The 21,504-nt window shown below is 44.0% G+C and overlaps 1 protein-coding gene across 5 annotated transcripts in view; it reads left to right on the plus strand.

Moving 5' to 3' along the window:
• The window catches only part of LOC137369339 (methylcytosine dioxygenase TET2-like), a 207,268-nt gene that overhangs the window by 166,914 nt on the left and 18,850 nt on the right, over positions 1 to 21,504 (plus strand). For all 5 annotated transcript variants that reach the window (XM_068030397.1, XM_068030396.1, XM_068030398.1 and 2 more), the window contains 2 exons: positions 13,795 to 13,932; positions 16,141 to 16,522. In XM_068030397.1, coding sequence (XP_067886498.1) covers positions 13,795 to 13,932; positions 16,141 to 16,522 — 520 coding nt within the window. The remainder of the gene's footprint in view (positions 1 to 13,794; positions 13,933 to 16,140; positions 16,523 to 21,504) is intronic.

Raw genomic sequence — 21,504 nt, forward strand, 5'->3', positions numbered from 1 at the left:
CCCCAAAACAGAACAGGTACAATAGGCCCAGATTTAACTGATGGCAGGAATGCTGCGGGAGGGGGCTGCAGTGGTTGGGAATCGTCTGGCCATCTACAACACAAGACCCCAGACATTTTAACTCCCTGGCCTCAGCTCCTAGGCCCAGTAATTCTCCAGCCCGAACCCGACAGGAAGCGTTGATAGCCGAACAGTGGGAGTGGCATTTCAATCGGCAGGAGGCTGTTGTCGGAGCCCCAATGAAACAGTTACCAGCAGTCAGGTAAGTAGTTTGGGGGAGGGGGCATGTCAGAGGGTATCAAAGTCACAGGGAGATGAAGGGGAGCCTTTGGCAGAGGAGGTCCAATGTTACCCTGTGAGACCCAGAGGAGAACTCCTGCTCCTCTAGGCTCACTTTAAAAAAAAAACTGCTCAACCTTTTTGAGCCCCTTCTGACTCCAGATCCACTCTCTGTCAGTTTGACCTGGTGGGGAAGCCACAACAACTCCCCTTGCATAAGCCTCAGGTTAAAATTGCATTTAGACTCCAAAGACAGAGCCCATCAGAGCCCATTCTGCATATTTAAACAAAGCCCCCTGTTGTTCTCTGCTGGGTGTCCCACTGGCATACTCAAGAAAGCAAGTTAAAATCTTCAGGAAGGCAGTGCAATTAGGGTGGAGAGTGCAGGAAGTCACTGCAGCTATTTTCACTACTCACTCTGCCCAATTTCCACAGGGTTAAAATTGACTGTAATAAATCACTCAGCTGCCCATGGATGTCAGAAGTCGTCTTTGAGGTCTTGAAGCAGTGCTTTCAATTTATAATCGTATTCTGAACACTGCACAGCCTCGCAATCGACCACGGCCTACCTGTGGGCTTTAGAGAAGTGCAGCAGGAACACACAGAGGAGGAAGATGAAGGTGTGCAGCAGCCACCTCAGCAGAAATGCCTGTGAATGCGGGCAAATCAGCTTACGAATCTCTGACAACTCTCTCGACTGTTGAAGGACCTGGCCCTCCATCACTGCTGTTGTTGCATCTCATTCCTACTTCAACCCTTAATACCATCAGCCACCTCTGGTCTCCCAGCACATTCCAGACCATGCTGCAATGGCTTATAATTGCACTATGGTTGCACAGTTCTGCAGTATGCTTTTCTGGTCTGTGCCAGGAGCACTGAAGGAGAATTCTTTTAACTGGAGCAATAACATGATTGACTGCCAGGCACTGATACAGTTGAATGCTGTTATTGATGTGAGAGTGAGCATAGAGAATACAAGTATATGGATATGCTTCCTGTGGTAGTGATCCTCAACCTCACACTCAGCCGAGGGGAGTAAACAGCCAGCAGGAAGCTTCCATTGATGGGCCTTGCTTAGAAGCTGTTTAAGACTTTGCTGAGCTGTGTGTGCCATTGAGGGTCAGCAGCTGCTGCAGGGATGTCCTATCTTGCTATCAAGGCATAAAACATGCTGCTCGTGCAGAGCCAGGTGCTGACACAAGAGGCCGATTTGTGATTCTGGATGGATGCTTCTACTTGAAGAGAAGTCCTCACCTGGACCAGTGCTCTGTGTGAGCAGAGAGTAATGTGATTTAGATTTAGATATACAGCACTGAAACAGGCCCTTCGGCCCACCAAGTCTGTGCCGCCCATTAACCACCCATTTATACTAATCCTACACTAATCCCATATTTCTACCACATCCTCACCTGTCCCTATATTCCCTACCACCTACCTATACTAGGGGCAATTTATAATGGCCAATTTACCTATCAACCTGCAAGTTTTTTGGCTGTGGGAGGAAACCGGAGCACCCGGAGGAAACCCACGCAGACACAGGGAGAACTTGCAAACTCCACACAGGCAGGACCCAGAATTGAACCCGGGTCGCTGGAGCTGTGAGGCTGCGGTGCTAACCACTGCGCCACTTTGCCGCCCCCCATGTAATGCCACATGGTCCCTGAACCCTTTCTTAATGCTTGTCTTCCACTTTGCTCCAAGTGTGTTGAAGTTGCAAACTCTGGCATCTTGCAGCAGCAGCAAGGTCACAGTGAAAAAGACCCATCCTGACACTGTTTGTGCATGTACCCCCGCTCTCCACTGCAGGTGCCACTGATATGGCAGTTTGCTAGCCATAATACGTGTACTCTGATGTTATCATATGGCTCTTCATGGCATTAGTAACCTGAGTCATAATCCCAGAATCTTATGCAAGGGCACAAGGAGCTCACTGTTTTATTGGTGCAGAGAAGAATGTTCCTTGCTAAAGCAGGCACAGCGAGGTCTGTATGCCTGAGCATCACTGCATGACAAGTGGCCTTGCAGAATCTTCCTCCCTCCATGGCTGACTCTTCTTTGGCTTCCTTGTAATAGCACCTACCATTACAAATCCCACAGTCTCCCATACACCTACCCTTACGGTTCCAGGAATCTCATGTCTTATCTAGTCTTTCAATCCCTTCAAACCCTTATTCTCCCATCAAACTATCCCTTATATACCCTCAATCTGCCATTGTAGCCCCCCGCCTTACAAATGTTCCATCTTCCATGAAACATACCCTTTATCAGAATCTTATTAAATGTATCCTGAAACTTCTAGTAAACCTTTTTGACCATTTCCCCTCATCAATCATTTAGTTACCTCTTGAAATAATTTCATCAGATGCTCCTTACAATTTGGCACTGTTTTGTAGTTTATGTGAAAAAAATAGACTTTTGGAACGAGATCCCCAAAACACCTTTAAAAACCCTTGAGGTCCATGAAATTGAATGATAATTTGATATATTCACTTACTCTAAACCAGTTCCTCTGCTTATGGCCTCTATTCTCATTTGACAAACACATATTGTCTTAAGGGAAAATCATGATCAACTAGCTTGCTGGACAGAAAGAGTTGATGAGGGCAATGCTGTTGATGTGGTGTACATGAACTTTCAAAAGTGCCACACAACAGACTTGTGAGCAAACTTGTAGCTCATGGAATAAAAGGGACGGTAGCAACATGGATACAAAACTGGCTGAATGACAGGAAACAAAGAGTAGTGGTTAATGGATGTTTTTCGGGCTAGGGCCTCGAGGAAGGTTTGTAGTGAAGTTCCCCAGGGATCAGTGTTGGGATCTTGCTTTTCCTGATATTTATTAATGACCTCGACCTTGGTGTACAGGGTACAATTTCAAAGTTTGTAGATGATACGGAACTTGGAAGCATTGTGAACTGTGAGGAGAATAGTGAATAGTGTAGAACTTCAAAAGGACATAGACAAGTTGGTGGAATGGGCAGACAGGTGGCAGATGAAGTTCAACGCAGAGAAATGTGAAGTGATTCATTTTGGTAGGAAGAACATGGAGAGACAATATAAAATAAAGGGTACAATTCTAAAGGGGATGCAGGAGCAGAGGGACCAAGGTGTATAATAGCATAAGTCATTGAAGGTGGCAGGACAGGTTGAGAGAGCGGTTGAGAGCAGTGTCCTGGGCTTTATTAATAGGGGCATAGAGTACAAAAGCAAGGAAGTAATGTTGAACTTGTAAAAGACACTAGTTCAGCCACAGCTGGTGTACTGTGTCCAGTTCTGGGCGCCACACTTTAGGAAAGACGTGAGGGCATTGGAGACAGTACAGAAAAGATTCATGAGAATGGTTCCAAGGATGGGGAATTTCAGTTATGAAGATAGATTGGAGAAGTTAGGACTGTTTTTCCTTGGAGAAGCGAAGGCTGAGAAGTGATTTGATAATCGTATTCAAAATCATGAGGAGTCTGGACAGAGTAGATAGAGAGAAACTGTTCCCACTTGTGAAAGGATCGAGAATGAGAGGGCACAGATTTAAAGTATTTGGTAAAAGAAGTAAAAGTGCCAGGAGGCAAAACTTTTTCATGCAGCGAGTGGTTAAGGTCTAGAATGTGCTGCATAAGAACATGGTGGAGGAGGGTTCAATTGAAACATTCAAAAGGGAATTGGACAGTTATATGAAAAGGAAGAATGTGCAGCGTTACAGGCAGAAGGCAGGGGAATGGAACTGAGGGAATTGCTCTTTCAGAGAGTCAGTGCAGACACGATGGGCCGAATGACCTCCTTCTGCAGTGTAACGTTTCTGTGACTCTGTGATTCTATTATTGGGAGGGTGCTAAGGTTGTGCTGCAGTGCTACTGTCAGGCTAAATGATATATCACTTCTGGGGTTCTGTCTCATTCCACTCCAGAGATTGGTGCATGTAATCTGGGCTGGCACTTCAGTGTAGTTCTAAGCAAGTGCTGGAATGTTGGTGGTGTCATTTTCTGATGTCATGTTAAACTAAAACCCCATCTGCCCAACCCGGTTGGATTAAAAGATCCCAAAGTATTATTCAGTGACGATAAAGGGAGTTCTCCCAATGTCTTGGCCAACATTCATCCCTCAAGCAACACCTAAAAAAGTATATTATCTGGTCATTTAATACATTGCCATTTGTGGCACCTTGCAGTTCACAAATTGGCTGCCGGGTTTCCTATAATTCAAAGTACTTCAATGGATGTAAAGCACTTTGGGATGTTCTGAAATCTCATCTAATAGCAAAGCAAAATGCTGTGAATGCTGGAAATCTGAAATAAAAATAGAAAATTCTGGAAATACTCATCATATCAGGCAGCGTTTGTGGAGGGAGAAACAGTTAATGTTTCAGGTTGATGAACTTTTCTCAGAACTGAGTTCAGTTCTGTACAGGAGGGAATTGAAAATGTTGATATGGGAGGAAAAGAGAGGTTACAAGAAATGATTAGCAGGTAACATTAAATTGAACACTACAATGTTTTATAACCATATAAAGTATAAGAAGTTTGCCAAGGAAAAAGTTGGTTCTATTAAGGACCCAAAAGAAATTCTTCATGTAGATACAGAGAACATGCCAAAAGTGTTGAATCAGTACTTTGCATCTGTGTTCACAAAGGAACTGAACGATGTGAAGGTTACACTAAAAGAGGAGAAGGAAGTTATGGACAGGATAATAATAGATAGAGAAGACGTACTAAACAGTTTAGCATTACAGAAAGTTGTTAAGTCACCTGGTCCAGATGGAATGCATCTTAGGTTGCTGAAAGAAGCAAAGGTAGAAATAGCAGAAGCATTGGTCACAATCTTTCAATCCTCGTTGGGTACAGAAGTAGTGTCAGATGACTGGAGGGTTGCTAATGTTATACCACTGTTCAAGAAAGTGGCAGGGATAAACCAGGAAACTACAGGCCAGTCAGTCTAACATTGGTGGTGAGGAAGTTATTGGAACCCAATATCAGGTTGAACAGATACTGCAGTAGACGCTGTATTTATGGACTTTTGGAAGGCATTCGACAAAATGCCACGCACAAGCCTTATTAAGAGGATTGAAGCCCATGGAATTAGGGAAAAATGGTGGATTGGTAATAAGATTTGCTCAGTGACAGGAAGCAAAAGGTGATGCACCCAAATCTGGCCACTGGGAAACACTACGGCGAACCACCTTCCAGTCTAAAAAACATCTATCCATCACCAATCTGCCACTTTCCCCTTGATTAACCTGCTTCAAACATTGCTTTCCTGCATTAATTTCCACCTCTTTTACTGTTTGTCTTTACTGTTATCCATTGACAATCCCTTTGCCCCCTTCTTCCCTCTTCAACATTTTTCTAGCAGGTACATCTTGATGGTCTACCCTGGTTGACCCACTTAGCTGCCTGAGCTACTGCTGCCAGGATCAGTCATGTATCATCAATGATCTGCTCGCACTCACTGACTACTCTCAAAATCAATACCGGTTCCTACAGAATCTTAATTAGCAATGTTCACGGAACAATCCGGACTGAACTCCAGAGCTCTTGCTGCAGTAAGAGTTATCACAATACACACAAATCATTGGTTGCATATTACACATCATCTCCTGTCTTATTAAGAGTGTATTTACACTATACACACATGCAGACCATTGGTCTATCTTCACGCTTCATCCCCTAGATCTGTGCTCTTCCTCTTATGCTCGCTATCAGTGATACTGACAGAGCAGTGAAAGGCCATGTAGAATGGTGGGCTGCAATTTACGAGAACATATAATCTTGAACTTGCATCTTATCTAGAAAATTCAGGACATTGAAACAATGGAAACTAGAACTGTTGGTTTATTGTTCTGCATAAAATTTAAATAAGGGACAATTTTTTCTGATTCAGCACTTATCTACACAACAAAATATGAAAGCTTTTCAAGTAATATGAGTGTGCATGCAGGATGAAAGTTCCGGGTCTCTGGGCCAACCCAGTCTGCACTCGCAGTACCAAGGCAAAGTACCTCGAGCACTCAAAATGCCTATAGTGTTAGGTCTACACAGTCTCAGAGCTACAGCTTAGTTTTATTTTGTTTGTACGACAGGTAACACCTTCTGTTGCTACCAGGTGAATTCTGTTGACATTCATGATCTGATTTCCTTCTCACAGCTGACAGCAATTATTCATTTTATCCATTGTTGGTGATTGAACTCCTGGAGCTGGTAATAATCCCGATCAAATGGCCAGCAAGAAGCACTCCCATATATAGGGGTAATTTTTGTTTTGGGTGTAATTGGTGATTGCAGTACAAATTGCGCACATAATTGTGCCCTCTTTAAAAAGTGTTTTATTTCCCCGAGTTTCCACTCAAACTCATTTACATATCACTAACCACAAAGTCTGCCATGAACCAGTGAAATCACAGAATCACAGAATAATACAATGCAGAAGAGGCCCTTCGGCCCATCGAGTCTGCACCGATGCATTAAAACACCTGACCTGTCTACCTAATCCCATTTGCCAGCACTTGGCCCATAGCCTTGAATGTTATGACGTGCCAAGTGCTCATCCAGGTACTTTTTAAAGGATGTGAGGCAACCTGCATCTACCACCCTCCCAGGCAGGGCATTCCAGACCGTCACCACCCTCTGGGTAAAAAAGTTCTTCCTCAAGTCCCCCTTAAACCTCCCGCCCCTCACCTTAAACTTGTGACCCCTTGTAACTGACCCTTCAACTAAGGGGAACAGCTGCTCCCTATCCACCCTGTCCATGCCCCTCATAATCTTGTGATCACCTCGATCAGGTCACCCCTCAGTCTTCTCTGCTCCAGCGAAAACAACCCAAGCCTATCCAACCTCTCTTCATAGCTTAAATGTTCCATCCCAGGCAACATCCTGGTGAATCACCTCTGCGCCCCCTCCAATGCAATCACATCCTTCCTATAATGTGGCGACCAGAATTGCACACAGTACTCCAGCTATGGCCCTGTCAAAGTTCTGTACAACTCCAACATGACCTCCCTGCTTTTGTAATCTATGACTCGATTGATAAAGGCAAATGTCCCATATGCCTTTTTCACCACCCTATTAACCTGCCCTTCTGCCTTCAGAGATCTATGGACAAACACGCCAAGGTCCCTTTGTTCCTTGGAACTTCCCAGTGTCAGGCCATTCATTGAATACTTCTGTGTCACATTACTCCTTCCAAAGTGTATCACCTCACACTTTTCAGGGTTAAATTCCATCTGCCACTTTTCTGCCCATTTGACCATCCCGTCAATACCTCCCTGTAACCTAAGACACTCCACCTCACTGTTAACCACTCGGCCAATCTTTGTGTCATCTGCGAACTTACTGATCCTACCCCCCACATAGTCATCTATGTCGTTTATATAAATGACAAACAATAGGGGACCCAGCACAGATCCCTGTGGTATGCCACTGGACACTGGCTTCCAGTCACTAAAACAGCCGTCTGTCATCACTCTCTGTCTCCTACAGCGAAGACAATTTTGAATCCACCTTATCATGTTACCTTGTATCCCATGTGCATTTGCTTTCTTGATAAGTCTCCCATGTGGGACCTTGTCAAAAGCTTTGCTGAAATCCATGTAAACTACATCAACTGCACTACCCTCATCTGCACACCTGGTCACATGCTCAAAAAATTCAATCAAATTTGTTAGGCATGACCTCCCTCTGACAAAGCCATGCTGACTATTCCTAATCAAATTTTACCTCTCCAAGTGGAGATAGATTCTCTCCTTCAGAATTTTCTCCAATAGTTTCCCTACCACTGACGTGACCACTGGTCTATAGTACCCTGGCTTATCTCTACAACCTTTCTTAAATAGTGGGACCACATTAGCTGTTCTCCAGTCCTCTGGCACCTCCCCTGTGGCCAGAGAGGAATTAAAAATTAGGGTCAGAGCACCTGCAATCTCCACCCTCGCCTCCCACAGCATCCTGGGTCACAAATCGTCCGGACCTGGAGAGTTGTCCACTTTTAAGCCTTCCAAAACCTCCAATACCTTGTCACTCCCTATGACAATTTGCTCAAGAACCTCACAGTCTCTCTCTAAGTTCCATATCTACATCCTCATTCTCTTGGGTGAAGACAGATGTGAAGTATTCATTCAACACCCTACCAATGTCTTCTGGCTCCACCCACAAATTTCCCCCTTGGTCCCTAATGGGTCCTACTCTTTCCCTGGTTATCCTCTTCCCATTGATATACTTATAGAATATCTTGGGATTTTCCCTACTTTTACCAGCCAGAGCTTTCTCATATCCCCTCTTTACTCTCCTAATTGCTGTCTTAAGCTCCATCCTACACGTTCTGTACTCCACTAATGCTTCCATTGATTTGCTCTCCTTGTATTTGCTAAAAGCCTCTCTTTTCCTTCTCATCATACCCTGAATGTTTCTGGTCATCCATGGTTCTCTGGGCTTGTTGCTCCTACCTGTTACCCTAGAGGGAACATGTTGGGCCTGTACCCTCCCCATTTCCTTTTTGAATGACCCCCACTGCTCTTCTGTAGATTTGCTGACAAGTAACTCTTTCCAGTCTACCTTGGCCAGATCCTGCCTTATTCTACTAAAATTTGCTCTCCCCCAATCCAAAACCTTTTTTTGCAACTTGTCTATTTCTTTCTCCATAACAAGCTTAAATTGTACCATGTTATGGTCACTATCACCAAAATGCTCCCCCACCAACACATCAACCACCTGTCCGGCTTCATTCCCCAGAATTAGGTCCAGCACTGCACCCTTCCTTGTTGGATCCTCTACGTACACCCCGGTACAACGCAGTAAGCGGCTGACCGTCTTCCAGCAGCTCCCACTGCTGCTGGCGACGTCCAGGCCGGTCATCCTAGGCGGTGACTTCAACTGCATCATCGATGCGGCTGGACGATCCGGCAGTGACGACAGCAAACTGGACGCTACGTCCAGATTCCTAACAGAAACAGTTAAAGATGCCAAACTGCACGACGTCTTCAGCAAACCTGCAGACGGAGCGCAGCGCAGATACACATGGTCAAGATCGGACGGGTCTGCCCATTCCAGGATTGACTTCCTGTTTGTGACCCGTGCCGTCACGGTCAGATCCACCGACGTCAAGCCGGTGTTCTTCTCCGACCACTGCCTCTTACTGGCCGACTGTCACTTACAGGATGACCAGCGGGTTGGCAGAGGGACGTGGAAGCTCAATGCTACACTGCTGACCCCAGAGAACGTTGAGGAACTCAAAAGGGATTACAAAGGTTGGAGGACCGTGAAACCCCTCTTTGAGTCTCCAGTTCACTGGTGGGAAGCGATTAAGGAGAACATCAAGAGGTTCTTCATCCACAAAGGTGTTCAGAGGGCGAGAGGGAGACAGAGGGAAATGTCCCAACTCCAGAAAAGTATGCAAAATCTGCTCCGGTTGCAGTCAATGGGGGTCGAGGTCAAGGAGGACCTCCAAGAGGTGAAGAGCCAGCAGGCCTCGCTCTTTGCCAAGGAGGCCTCCAAGATCATCTTCCGGTCCAGAGTCCGCTCCATTGAGCAGGATGAGACGTGCTCACGTTACTTCTTCCAAAAGGTACACAGAAAGAGCTCTGTTATCAGCAGCCTGAAGGAAGAAGATGGCTCGGTAACGTCTTCGCAGTCCGACATACTAAGGATCAGCAAATCCTTTTATGCTGGGCTGTATGACGCGAAGCCCACAGACAGCAGAGCCTCCCAGTCCTTCCTGTCATCTATCACAGAGGTCTTAGATGACAGCAGGAGGGAGAGACTGGACAAGCCGCTAACTCTGGATGAGCTGACAAAGGCCGTCGAGTCCTTCGAGACGAGTAAAACTCCCGGAAGCGATGGCTTACCGGTCGAGTTGTACTCGGCCCTGTGGGACTGGGTCGGCCCGGACCTGCTGGAAGTATACGAGAGTATGCTCCTGGCCGGCAGCATGTCAGAATCCATGAGGAAAGGCATCATCACCCTCATTTACAAGCGGAAGGGGGAGAGGGCAGAAATCAGAAATTGGCGGCCCATCTCACTGCTTAATGTTGACTAAAAGATTCTGTCCAAAGTCATAGCCAGTCGAGTCAAATCTGCTCTGGAGTTGGTGATTCACCCCGATCAGACCTGTACTGTACCCGGCAGGAAGATCTCTGATAGTCTCGTGCTACTCAGGGATATGATCGCCTACGTACGGGACAGGAGGGTGGACACCTGCCTCATCAGCCTGGACCAGGAGAAGGCTTTTGACAGGATATCACACACCTACATGATGGACGTGCTTTCCAAAATGGGGTTTGGGGAGGGAATCTGCAATTGGATCCAACTGCTCTACACAAACATCAGTAGCGCAGTCTCAATCAACGGGTGGGAATCGGAGAGTTTCCCGATCAAATCTGGAGTCAGACAGGGCTGTCCTCTCTCCCCGGTCTTGTTTGCTGTATTGAACCCTTTGCTGAGTCTATTAGGAAGGATGCGAGCATAAGAGGGGTGACAATCCCAGGCAGCGGAGGCATTCAGGTTAAAACCTCCCTGTACATGGATGACGTCGCCGTCTTCTGCTCGGATCTGCTGCCCGTGCACAGACTGATGAGCATCTGCGACCAGTTCGAACTGGCCTCGGGAGCCAAAGTTAACCACGGCAAGAGCGAGGCCATGTTCTTTGGGAACTGGGCAGACCGATCCTTTGTCCCCTTCACCATCAGGTCAGATTACTTGAAGGTGCTGGGGATATGGTTCGGAAGGGCCGGGGCGTGCACCAAAACCTGGGAGGAGCGAGTAGCCAAGGTACAACAAAAGTTGAGCATGTGGGGGTAGCGATCTCTCTCCATTGTGGGTAAGAACCTGGTCATCGTGTGCGAGGCGCTCACGTTGTTGCTGTACGTGGCGCAGGTCTGGCCCATACCCCACTCCTGCGCTGTGGCGGTCACCCGAGCCATTTTCCGCTTCATCTGGGGATCTAAAATGGACTGGGTCCGGAGGGACACGATGTTCAAATCTCTGGATAAGGGCGTGAAAAATGTACCCAACGTGGCCCTCATCCTGATGACCATCTTCGTGTGCGGCTGCATCAAGCTGTGTGTAGACCTCCAGTACGCAAACTACAAGTGTCACTACGTGCTGAGGTTCTATCTGTCCCCGGTGTTGCGAAGGATGGGCCTGGTCACGTTGCCGCGGAACGCTCCATGCATTTGGACCGTGCCGTACCACCTATCCTTCGTGGAGCAGTTTCTGTGGGAAAACACCTTCGACCACCGATCCATCAGGCAGTGGTCTGCACGGAACGTCCTCAAGGCCCTACGGGAAAAGGAGTCGGGGGATCCTGTCGGATGGTTCCCCGAGCAAACCGCCAAAGTCATTTGGCGGAATGCCTCATCACCAGAACTTTCAAACAAGCATCAAGATGTAGCTTGGCTGGTGGTGAGAAGGGCCCTCCCCGTCAGATCCTTCATGCACGCCCGAAGTCTCACCCCCTCCGCGCAATGCCCCCGCAATGGCTGTGGTGGGGAAGAGACGGTCGCCCACCTCCTCCTGGAATGTGTCTTTGCAAAGCAGGTGTGGAAAGAGATGCAGTGGTTTTTGTCGAGGTTCATCCCAAGCAGCTCTGTAACACAGGAGTCTGTGCTCTTCGGGCTGTTCCCAGGGACGCACACCGAGACAAACATCAACTGCTGCTGGAGGACTATCAATTCGGTGAAAGACGCCCTTTTGTCTGTCCGAAACCTGCTGGTCTTCCAGCGTAAAGAGTTGTCCACCACCGAATGTTGCAGACTGGCACATTCCAAGGTCCAGGACTACGTGCTGAGGGACGCACTAAAGCTTGGGGCAGCCGCAGCAAAGGCTCAATGGGGAAAGACCACAGTGTAAGGTCCCCCCATCAAGCTGAACTGAAGGGCTGGATCCATGGGAAACCCCTCAAACTATATCGGAGAAATTTTGTGTGCTGTAAATATAAAAATGTAATTGGTATGACAATGAAATGGAAGGGTTGTGAGGCAACTCATGATTGTATAGAAGGAAACTGATCACCTTTGCACAGTTTGTATTTTTTGACTTGATGCTGTTTTAAACTGTTTGGGAATGTATTTTTCACAGATTTTTAAGAATAAAGTATATTTTGGAAATTAAAAAAAAAATCCTCTACATATTGGGCTAAAAAGTTCTCCTGTATACATTTTAAGAACTCCACTCCAGCTGAACCCTTAACACGATGGCTATCCCAATTAATGTTGGGAAAGTTGAAATCACCTAATATAATTACCCTATTATTTTTACACACCTCTGCAAACTGCGCACATATTTGCTCCTCAATTTCCCGCTGACTATCTGGGGGTCTATAATAAACACCTAGCAATGTGGCTGTCCCTTTTTTATTCCTAAACTCTACCCATAAAGCTTCATTTGATGTCCCCTCCAAGATATCATCTCTCCTTACTGCAGTAACTGACTCCTTAACTAATATTGCAATGCCCCCTCCTCTTTTACCCCCTCCTCTGTCTCGCCTGAAGATTCTATATCCTAAATTCGATTCTAAATCAGGCAATGCTTTAAAAAGTAATTTAAAAAAAAAACATTTTGCTTAAAAGAAGTCCCATTTTATATTTAAGAGTGGTAACTTGATAAAGTTTGATTGATACAGCTGAAAATGGGTTTATCACAAAAAATAAGCATTTTAACTCACAGTGTTAATCAAAACTATTTTCTAGTAGTGAGTTCCTTAGAATTTTTTTTTAAATTCCAAACCTTTCAAAAATCCAGCTTAATTTTTGAACCTTCCTCAAAGGCCTGCAAATGACTGCAATTAGCAGAAACTCCCAATAGTAATGAATTCTGTCTGGGCCCATGGCTGGTTTTATGGGCAGGGTCGGCTTCTAGCATGACGTTTTAAAAATTAGCATGAAAGATCGCGGGAACTTTATTTGTGCTGAACATAATTTATGCTCAAAGTTCCACGATATCTAACATCAGTTACTGCAATATAGGGGAAATTACTCCAAAAGAAAGCAGAAACTCTCAGCCACAGTACTTTTGACACAGGCTGTAATGTGCTATTTGCAAAAACCAGTAGGGCTGTCAATACTGGTTTGAGCCTTCCAGATATATTAATACTCTAATAGTTCCAGCTGAGCCAAGCACTACTCTCTGCAGAGCAGCATCAGGAGTTGTGCAGAGTTGGGCTTGTTAAGTTCCCTGTTCACAGTTTAACAAATGGTTCCACAATATAATTGCAGTTGTGTTCTGATTAGCTCACTATTGTGTGTGTATTCCAATTAATTCAAATACATGCATTGTGGCAAAGCTGCGACCAGACCAACAGAAAGAAACTTTTTTTTTCTGTTATAAAATTGTTTCGCTCTCCCTCTTTGAAAATCAGACTTGCTCTTCAGTATGACTTTGTGTACTGCAGACCTCTGATGCAGGAAACTCAATATATGATTGTGCACACAGAAAAACTGGCAGAGAATTAAACAGAAGGAAATTATGATGGGAAAGTTACACAAGAAATAGTTGCATTTTACTGCAAATGAATAATGCTTTACACTCTTTTTTGCAGGTTGAATTTGAGCAGAGGGCACTAGACTGCCGGCTTGGCCAGGTGGAGGGCCATCCATTCTCAGGGGTGACTGCTTGTGTAGATTTTTGTGCCCACGCTCACAGAGATTTGCACAACATGCAGAATGGTAGCACAGTGGTATGTACAAATTCTTAAGCATTTTATTCCAATTAGTGACCTTCCAACTTATTCACCTGCACTTAAGTCATTCATCTGTTCTTAACTCAATCAGCCACATTTAACTCACCTTTGTGTAACTTAACCACGAGCATAAAATTAAATCACCTCTTCTTAGCCCAATCACCTGCATTTCTCTGACTCACCAGCCCTTAATCATTAACATTTTACACAAGTCACCCTATTCAAACATAATCACCCTCACTTAAATCAAAAATCACAATTAATTCAGTCACCTTCTGGGAATGTGAAGCAGTTCCTGTATTTCAATAAAAGCAAAATACTGCGGATGCTGGAAATCTGAAACAAACACAAGAAATGCTGGAATCACTCAGCAGGTCTGGCAGCATCTGTGGAAAGAGAAGCAGAGTTAACGTTTCGGGTCAGTGACCCTTCTTCGGAACCGAAGAAGTTCCGAAGAAGGGTCACTGACCCAAAACGTTAACTCTGCTTCTCTTTCCACAGATGCTGCCAGACCTGCTGAGTGATTCCAGCATTTCTTGTGTTTGTTCCTGTATTTCAATCACCTGCGCTAATTGAAACACCTACAGTGACTCATTGTGACTAGTGTCAGCCATGGCTCAGTTGGTAGCACTCTTGCCTTTGAGCTAGAATGTTGTGGGTTTAAGTCCCACTGTACAAAAATTAAAGCTGACACTCCAGTGCTTTACTGAGGGACCTGTCAAAGGTGCTGTCATTTGGATGAGATGTTAAACTGAGGCCCTGTCTGACCTTTCAGATGGCTGTAAAAGATCCTGTGGCAAAGAAGATTAGGGAGTTATCTCTGGTGTCCTGGTCAATATTTATCCCCTAATCAACATCATATAAAACAGATTATCCAGTCATTATCACATTGCTGGGTGCAAATTAAATGTTGCATTTCCTACATTGCAAAAGTGACTGCACTTCAAAATGTACTTCTTTGGCTGTAAAGTGCTTTGAGATGTCTACTAGTTGTGAAAGATGCACATCTTTCTCTTTTTGGCAATGGCTGCTTTTACTCTCATTAATTTTTCTTTGCTTAGAATCACCACGACAATTAATACGTTTCACTTACAGGGGAACTTCTAGCTAGACTTTGCAGCCCTGCATTCAGTGTGCACATTAAACATGGAGTGCATGATTATAAAAGTGGCTTCATAAAAGAGCAGAATGGTTTCTATTCATTGGAAGTGCTAAACTAATACTGTTCAGTGTCAGACACATGATGGGAGGGGTGATAATTTAACATTTTTGGACTTTTGCACCACTGTAGGTCACACAATACTCATTAAAAAAAATTGCATGTATTTACAATCTCTTCACAAAGACATGATTTTAAATTTAAGGGTGGAACTGTTACATAATGCGATGCGACATGTTCGATTTAAGCATCGAGCACATTTAGACAAGTAAGCAAAGGAACATGGGGTAAATTTAAATTTTGAACAATAGGAGTGTGTATTGGAAATCTGGAGGCAAAGGTTAGCACTGCTTACAAAACTTTCCAGCCATTACAGAGGTTTGTGGCTAGTTGACATGTTTTTAATGTTTCATTTATATCATATAGCCACGTCAAGACCTTTGGAGAAACAGGCGATGTAAATAATTTCTGGGTGTCAATCAGAGCCCTTGTTCCAAGGAAAATTTCTGTTGCCTAGCAACAGGGTTATGAAGAAGGTGTCAAATGTTGTGCCTTTCATCAGTGTGCTGGCCTCTGCCTATTGCTGAACTGATATTGGTCAGAGCTCTCTTGCTATGTTTAAACTCGAATGCTTCCACAAGGGCTACAGTGAGCTTAAGAAATTCATGAAAAGTGACTGAATTTGCATTTGATTGGTTAAATTGTACAAACTAAGATTTGCATTCTGGGACAGACTATGAAAAACATAAAATCACCACAGTTCTTTGTTGTGTGACCTCTCCCTTACATTTTTCACAATGATTCCAAAAGAAGTTGTTATAGGCAGCATTAGTAAGAAGGTGAAGGTGTTAGCTGCTCCTAAATTGGATTTTTCCCACTATCTGGAGTGCAGAATCCCATTTGTAACTGAGCCTTTAAGTTGTATAAGTGATGTTTGGAACTGTTTTGTAATGTATTTTTTTACAGATTTTTATGAATAAAGTATATTTTGGGGAAAAAAAAGTTGTATAACAGTGAAACTTGCTGGTTTCCACTAACATGTGCAGGTTTGTACACTTACCAAAGAAGACAATCGGATTATTGGCCAAATACCAGATGACGAACAGCTCCACGTGCTGCCTTTGTACAAAATCTCTCCTACTGATGAATTTGGAAGCATGGAAGCTCAGGATGAAAAGATCAAGCAAGGTGCTATTCAAGTGCTGAGTTCCTTCCCTCGTGTGGTGAGAATGTTGGCGCGTCCTGTCAAGACCGGGCGGCAGAAGAAGGAAGCCAAGAAGGCAGCTGCAGCGGCAGCAGCGGCGGAGAGGTTCTTGAATCAGGAGAACAGTGCCATGAAAGTGGAAAAAGTTCATTCGACAGCAGCACGATCGAATCAGACCAGCTCAGAAAATGCAACAGCCAACCAGCAGATGCCAAGTAATTTAGGTAAAACCAATTCCAGATTTTCAGCCACTCTGTCTAGACTTGCCCAGAGCTGTATTTTAAACATTAAATGCCTGCCTTCCCCACATCACATTTAGATGGTTCAACATTTTCCTGGTGCAGCACAGGACCACTACTGGAAGATTACTGTCATCTATGGACATGAAATCTTTGAAGAATGTGAGCCCTAAATTGACAGCATGGAACACTAATGAGAGAAAGCTCAATGCGTTTGTCTGAAATTCAACTCTCTGCTGTTTGAGCAGAGGTCCTAACCTGTCTAAAATAAACAGGTTAACTCCTCTATTAAAACAGCAGAACAGGGAACTCCAAACAAATACAGTGAGCTTTAGTGTCCCAAGGTCCAAATTCAGAACCGTATAATTTGATAAAGTATTCACAATTTAGTAAATAATAAGTAAATAAAATCAATAATGCATTTGATATATTTTGGCTGCTTGTTACAATATAAACCTTATTATTTCCTTTCTCTCCTTCACTGTACAGCAAAGTCTTTCACTGCATATCACTAATTCTCCATTGTACTTGAATATATTTCCACACTGATTATCACTATTCCACTGTACATCATTAATTCTTCACTGTACTTCACAGAACTTCAATACATTCATCATTGTATTTCAATGTACATCAAATATTCTTCAATGCACTTCACTGTACTTTTTCATTATATTTCACTATTATGTCTTCATTATACAGTATTCTGTACCTATATTTCTTCACTATTCTTTTTAGCTGTGCTCTTTTACCAAATTTTGGGCGGCATAGTGGCACAGTGGTTAGCACCACAGCCTCACAGCTCCAGGGACCCAGGTTCGATTCTGGGTACTGCCTGTGCGGAGTTTGCAAGTTCTCCTGTGTCTGCGTGGGTTTTCGCCGGGTGCTCCGGTTTCCTCCCACATCCAAAAGACTTGCAGGTGATAGGTAAATTGGCCATTGTAAATTGCCCCTAGTATAGGTAGGTGATCGGGAATATGGGATTACTGTAGGGTTAGTATAAATGGGTGGTTGTTGGTCGGCACAGACTCGGTGGGCCGAATGGCCTGTTTCAGTGCTTATCTCTAAATAAATAAATAAAAATTGTAAACCATAGCTCAGTGGTAGCACTTTCACCTCTGAGTTAGAAATCATGCATTCATGCCCCGCTCCAGAGACTTGAGCACAATCTCTGCTGATACTCCAGTGCAGTACTGGCCGGGGCAGTTATTTGGATAAAACAAGGTCAATCAGCCCTCCTAGGTGTATGTAAATGATCCCATGGTAGTATTTTGAAGAAGAGGAGGTGGGGTGGGGGGTGAGGGCAGTGGTGGTGGGCTTCACCCAGTGTCCTGGCCAATATTTATACCTTAACCAATAATCCTAAAACAGATTATCTAGTCATTATCACAATGCTTTATTTTGGATCTTGCTGTGCACAAATTGTCACGTTTCCTAGCTACCTCATTAGGTGTAATGCGCTTTAGGATATTCTGAAGTCATGAAAGGTGCTATATAAATGCAATTTCCTTTTTACTTCATGATGCCTTTTCAGTGCTTAATGCAAAATGGATTAACAAAACTAAGAATTAAGTAAAGAGGAAAAATAAACGCTCCAAATCTGGCAGGAAGAAAAAGGAAGAGATTCACTAGGATGAATATAAGAAAAGGAAGAAACAACAATCAGAGGGGAAAAGAGGTACCAAAAAACATAATAGCAGAGGATAAACACAACAATAAAACAACCTTACAGTGCTCAAACAGGAAATGAGCCATCAGGGAACAGGTAACAAGCCTAAAAGATGTAAATGAGCTTGAAACTACTAAAAATTATTGTGGAAGCCTCACCATTACAAAGACTGCAGCAGTTCAAGGAGAAGTCCCACCAGCAACATCTCAGGGCAATTAGGGATAGACAATAAATGTGACTTTCCTGGTGTTGCCCACATTCCAGACAAAACTGAGGAGTATTACAAGGTCATAAAGATTCTAAATGATTTCACCCTCCATTTATTCACAAAGGAAGACGAGTAATATGCCATCATCAAATGGAAATAACCAAAGTAAAACTAATAACCAATGTAAAGAGATGGAAATCCTGGAGAGGCAAAATCAGCTCAAAGCAAATAAAAGACGGTCTTTATCCCAGAGTGCTTAGACTATGCAAGAGATTTGTGAGGCACTGACAAATCATTATGAGATTAGCACTAGGCAATGGGAAGAGACCAGTAGATTGGAAATAGGCTAAATGTACGATTTAGAACCTTACTTATAATTGGTTCTTGGATCAGATAAGAAGAATTTGGACAAGGAGACACCTGATGTAGTGATATCAGGGTGATTTATTAAGGCAAAAGCAATACTTAACAAATCCTAGGCAGTCGATAACCTAGTCCAGGTGGCCTTTACTTCCCACTGGCTATAGTGGCACAGACGGCTCGTGACTCCTCTTGCCTCTCCCTTTGTCATCTTCAGATCTGTGCACCAAACCTCTCCAGGTCTGTTCCATTAATCTTCCTATGCACTGATTGGTTGGTTCATGCATATCACTGTTTCAATTGGTCCTGCCATTTCGTTTTTCAAGGCTTCTGTTTATACATTCATCATGATCACATGTGCAAAACAATGTGTCCTTGGCACACAAACGGTCCATTAGTTCATACATTTCTGGTGAGACTCATCCTGCTTTTCTGTTACATTTTGACCACAACTTGTTACTCAGTTTTGATATCTGTTCTTTTCTTTCCCTTTATCTGTTCATTTTATTAGTTCGCCTCACAATGGGTTTCCAGTTGACTCAAACTGTGCAGGCAGGATTTTTTTCCAGTAAGGCTGCATCTAAAATTAACCCTTCATTTACTAAAAGCTTATACAAAACACACACACACACATTATATATATATATATATATATATATGCATAAAATTCATAATACAAAAAGATATAAAAAGTCCACATTCCTACAAGTCCACACCTTGAGTATGAAATGTGACATTGCATTGATTGTTCACAATTAAGAAATTTAATAACATGCCTTTTGGTAACACATTTCAGATGAAGCAAAGCCAAAATAGCAAGCACAATCAATATCCCTTGCACAAGGAAAAGAATCTCCCTTCCCTTGGTAGGCTAATGCATGCTGCCGCACTCATTTTATTTTACATCCATCTCCGAGCCATTTCCTGATCATTCTGTCATGTATAAAGACTGGGATATAATTGTTCTCTGTATCATCGAGTCCTGTCTTCACCTGATCCAACATATAGCTCCCATAGATAGTCCATTTGAAGGCCTTAGTTATATTATTCTCTGCGTCCTGTTTTTCCTTAATTATTTCATTTACAGTCTTTTGGATCTGCTGAAAAAGGGTTACCTCACCACCGACAGTTACGAGATTTTGGTTAATTCCCCTATTAACTGATTGTAGAACACCTGGTATTCTTGCAGGCACAGGTTTGGAGGAACGGGAATGTTTCCAAACTGCAACAGAACAGGCACTACTTTGCACCTTACATCGTTATATAGCTCTATATAGTCCAGGGTTGTCCAACATACGGTGCACGGGCAGGATCCGGCCCGCGGATGTAATCTGTACTCGGGCTGTTCCTCATCCTCACCAGAGGTCTGTGACTGGCGATGAGAAATTTCCCATTGTTGTCTTCTTGCAGACCGGCTTTTTAAAATATCGGAAGTCAATTTCACAGCTGACAGATCTGACATCGGGAACAGCTGTTTGCCAACTTCGGACAGATTCGGGGTTTTCCCAGGGTTCCGATGTTTTTTTAAAAGCCCGCGGAAATCCTGAATCTGCCTGAAGTTGGGAAAAAGGTGCTTCCACCGTCAGCAACTGTCAGCTGTGAAATTGACTTCCGAACTGATGAACTATCTGCTGAAGGTTCCCGCTCTCTGCAACTGTCAGAGAGAGGAGGGGGTAGAAAGAGAGGAGGGGGTAGAAAGGGGGGGGGGGGGGGGGTTGAGAGAGGGGGGGCAGAGAAAGAAATATGGGACAGAGAGATGGGCAGAGAGAGCGGGGCAACAGTGAGGGGAACAGAGAAAGAGAGGGGTCAGAGAGGGAGAGGGAGAGAGAGTGATCAAGATCACACCTGACAGAATTACATCTATCGGAATGCTCCACATCACTACAAAAAGTGGTGTGCGGACAAACATTGACCACTTGTGCAAGCAAAAGAATGCCAGATATCTCACTAAAACAGTGTCTAATAGTGAAGAGAAAGAAAGTCAATAAATTAGTCTTCTCATTTAAAACTTCTTCACAAAATGTACATTTGTTGCTCTTTTGATTAATAGTAAGATAAATTTTTAATGCCTTTATCTTTCCAAAGTGGCTCACTGGCCCCATAACTAACACAAAAATTGGTAATGTGGCCCCCCCGTCTGAAAAGGTTGGACAACCCTGATATAGTCTAAATAGTTATATAGTCTAAATGCTCAAGTGACCACTAACACAGTTGCAGGTCCTTTATGTAACTGGGGACAGCATGAGTTAGGGTTGGTGTTGTTTCCCTCTCCTGTCACCTTGCTCTCTTTTAGAAAGTGCCTGTGTTTGTTGTCCTCAATCACCATGATCTTACTCTTGATGATACTAGATATTAACCAACTATCACTCTTATCATATGTTTGCCTATCCCCTGCTATTGATGGTACACAACAGCTCCCCATCCCTTGGTGTCTTTGGCCTATCTTGGGCCAGTCAAATGGTGGTACCTTTTTGTCAAAGTACTTCTTTATCTGTTTTTTAGATTTCCCCAAATTCTGAGCCACACATCTCCCATGTGTTCTGTTAGCTGCTCGAAACATTTGGAGCTACAGGGTTCTATGGTCACAGGGATCGTACCAGTGAGGGTGGGATATCCTGGAATTCTCATTAACCTTCCAGTCATCGCCTGATAGGGTGAGATTCCAGGTGTCTTATGGGGAGTGGACCGTATAGCCATGAGACACATAGGCAGCATGTTAGCCCATTGAGT

This window comes from Heterodontus francisci, chromosome 4, assembly GCF_036365525.1.
Source record: "Heterodontus francisci isolate sHetFra1 chromosome 4, sHetFra1.hap1, whole genome shotgun sequence".
NCBI classification, from domain to species: Eukaryota; Metazoa; Chordata; class Chondrichthyes; order Heterodontiformes; family Heterodontidae; genus Heterodontus; species Heterodontus francisci.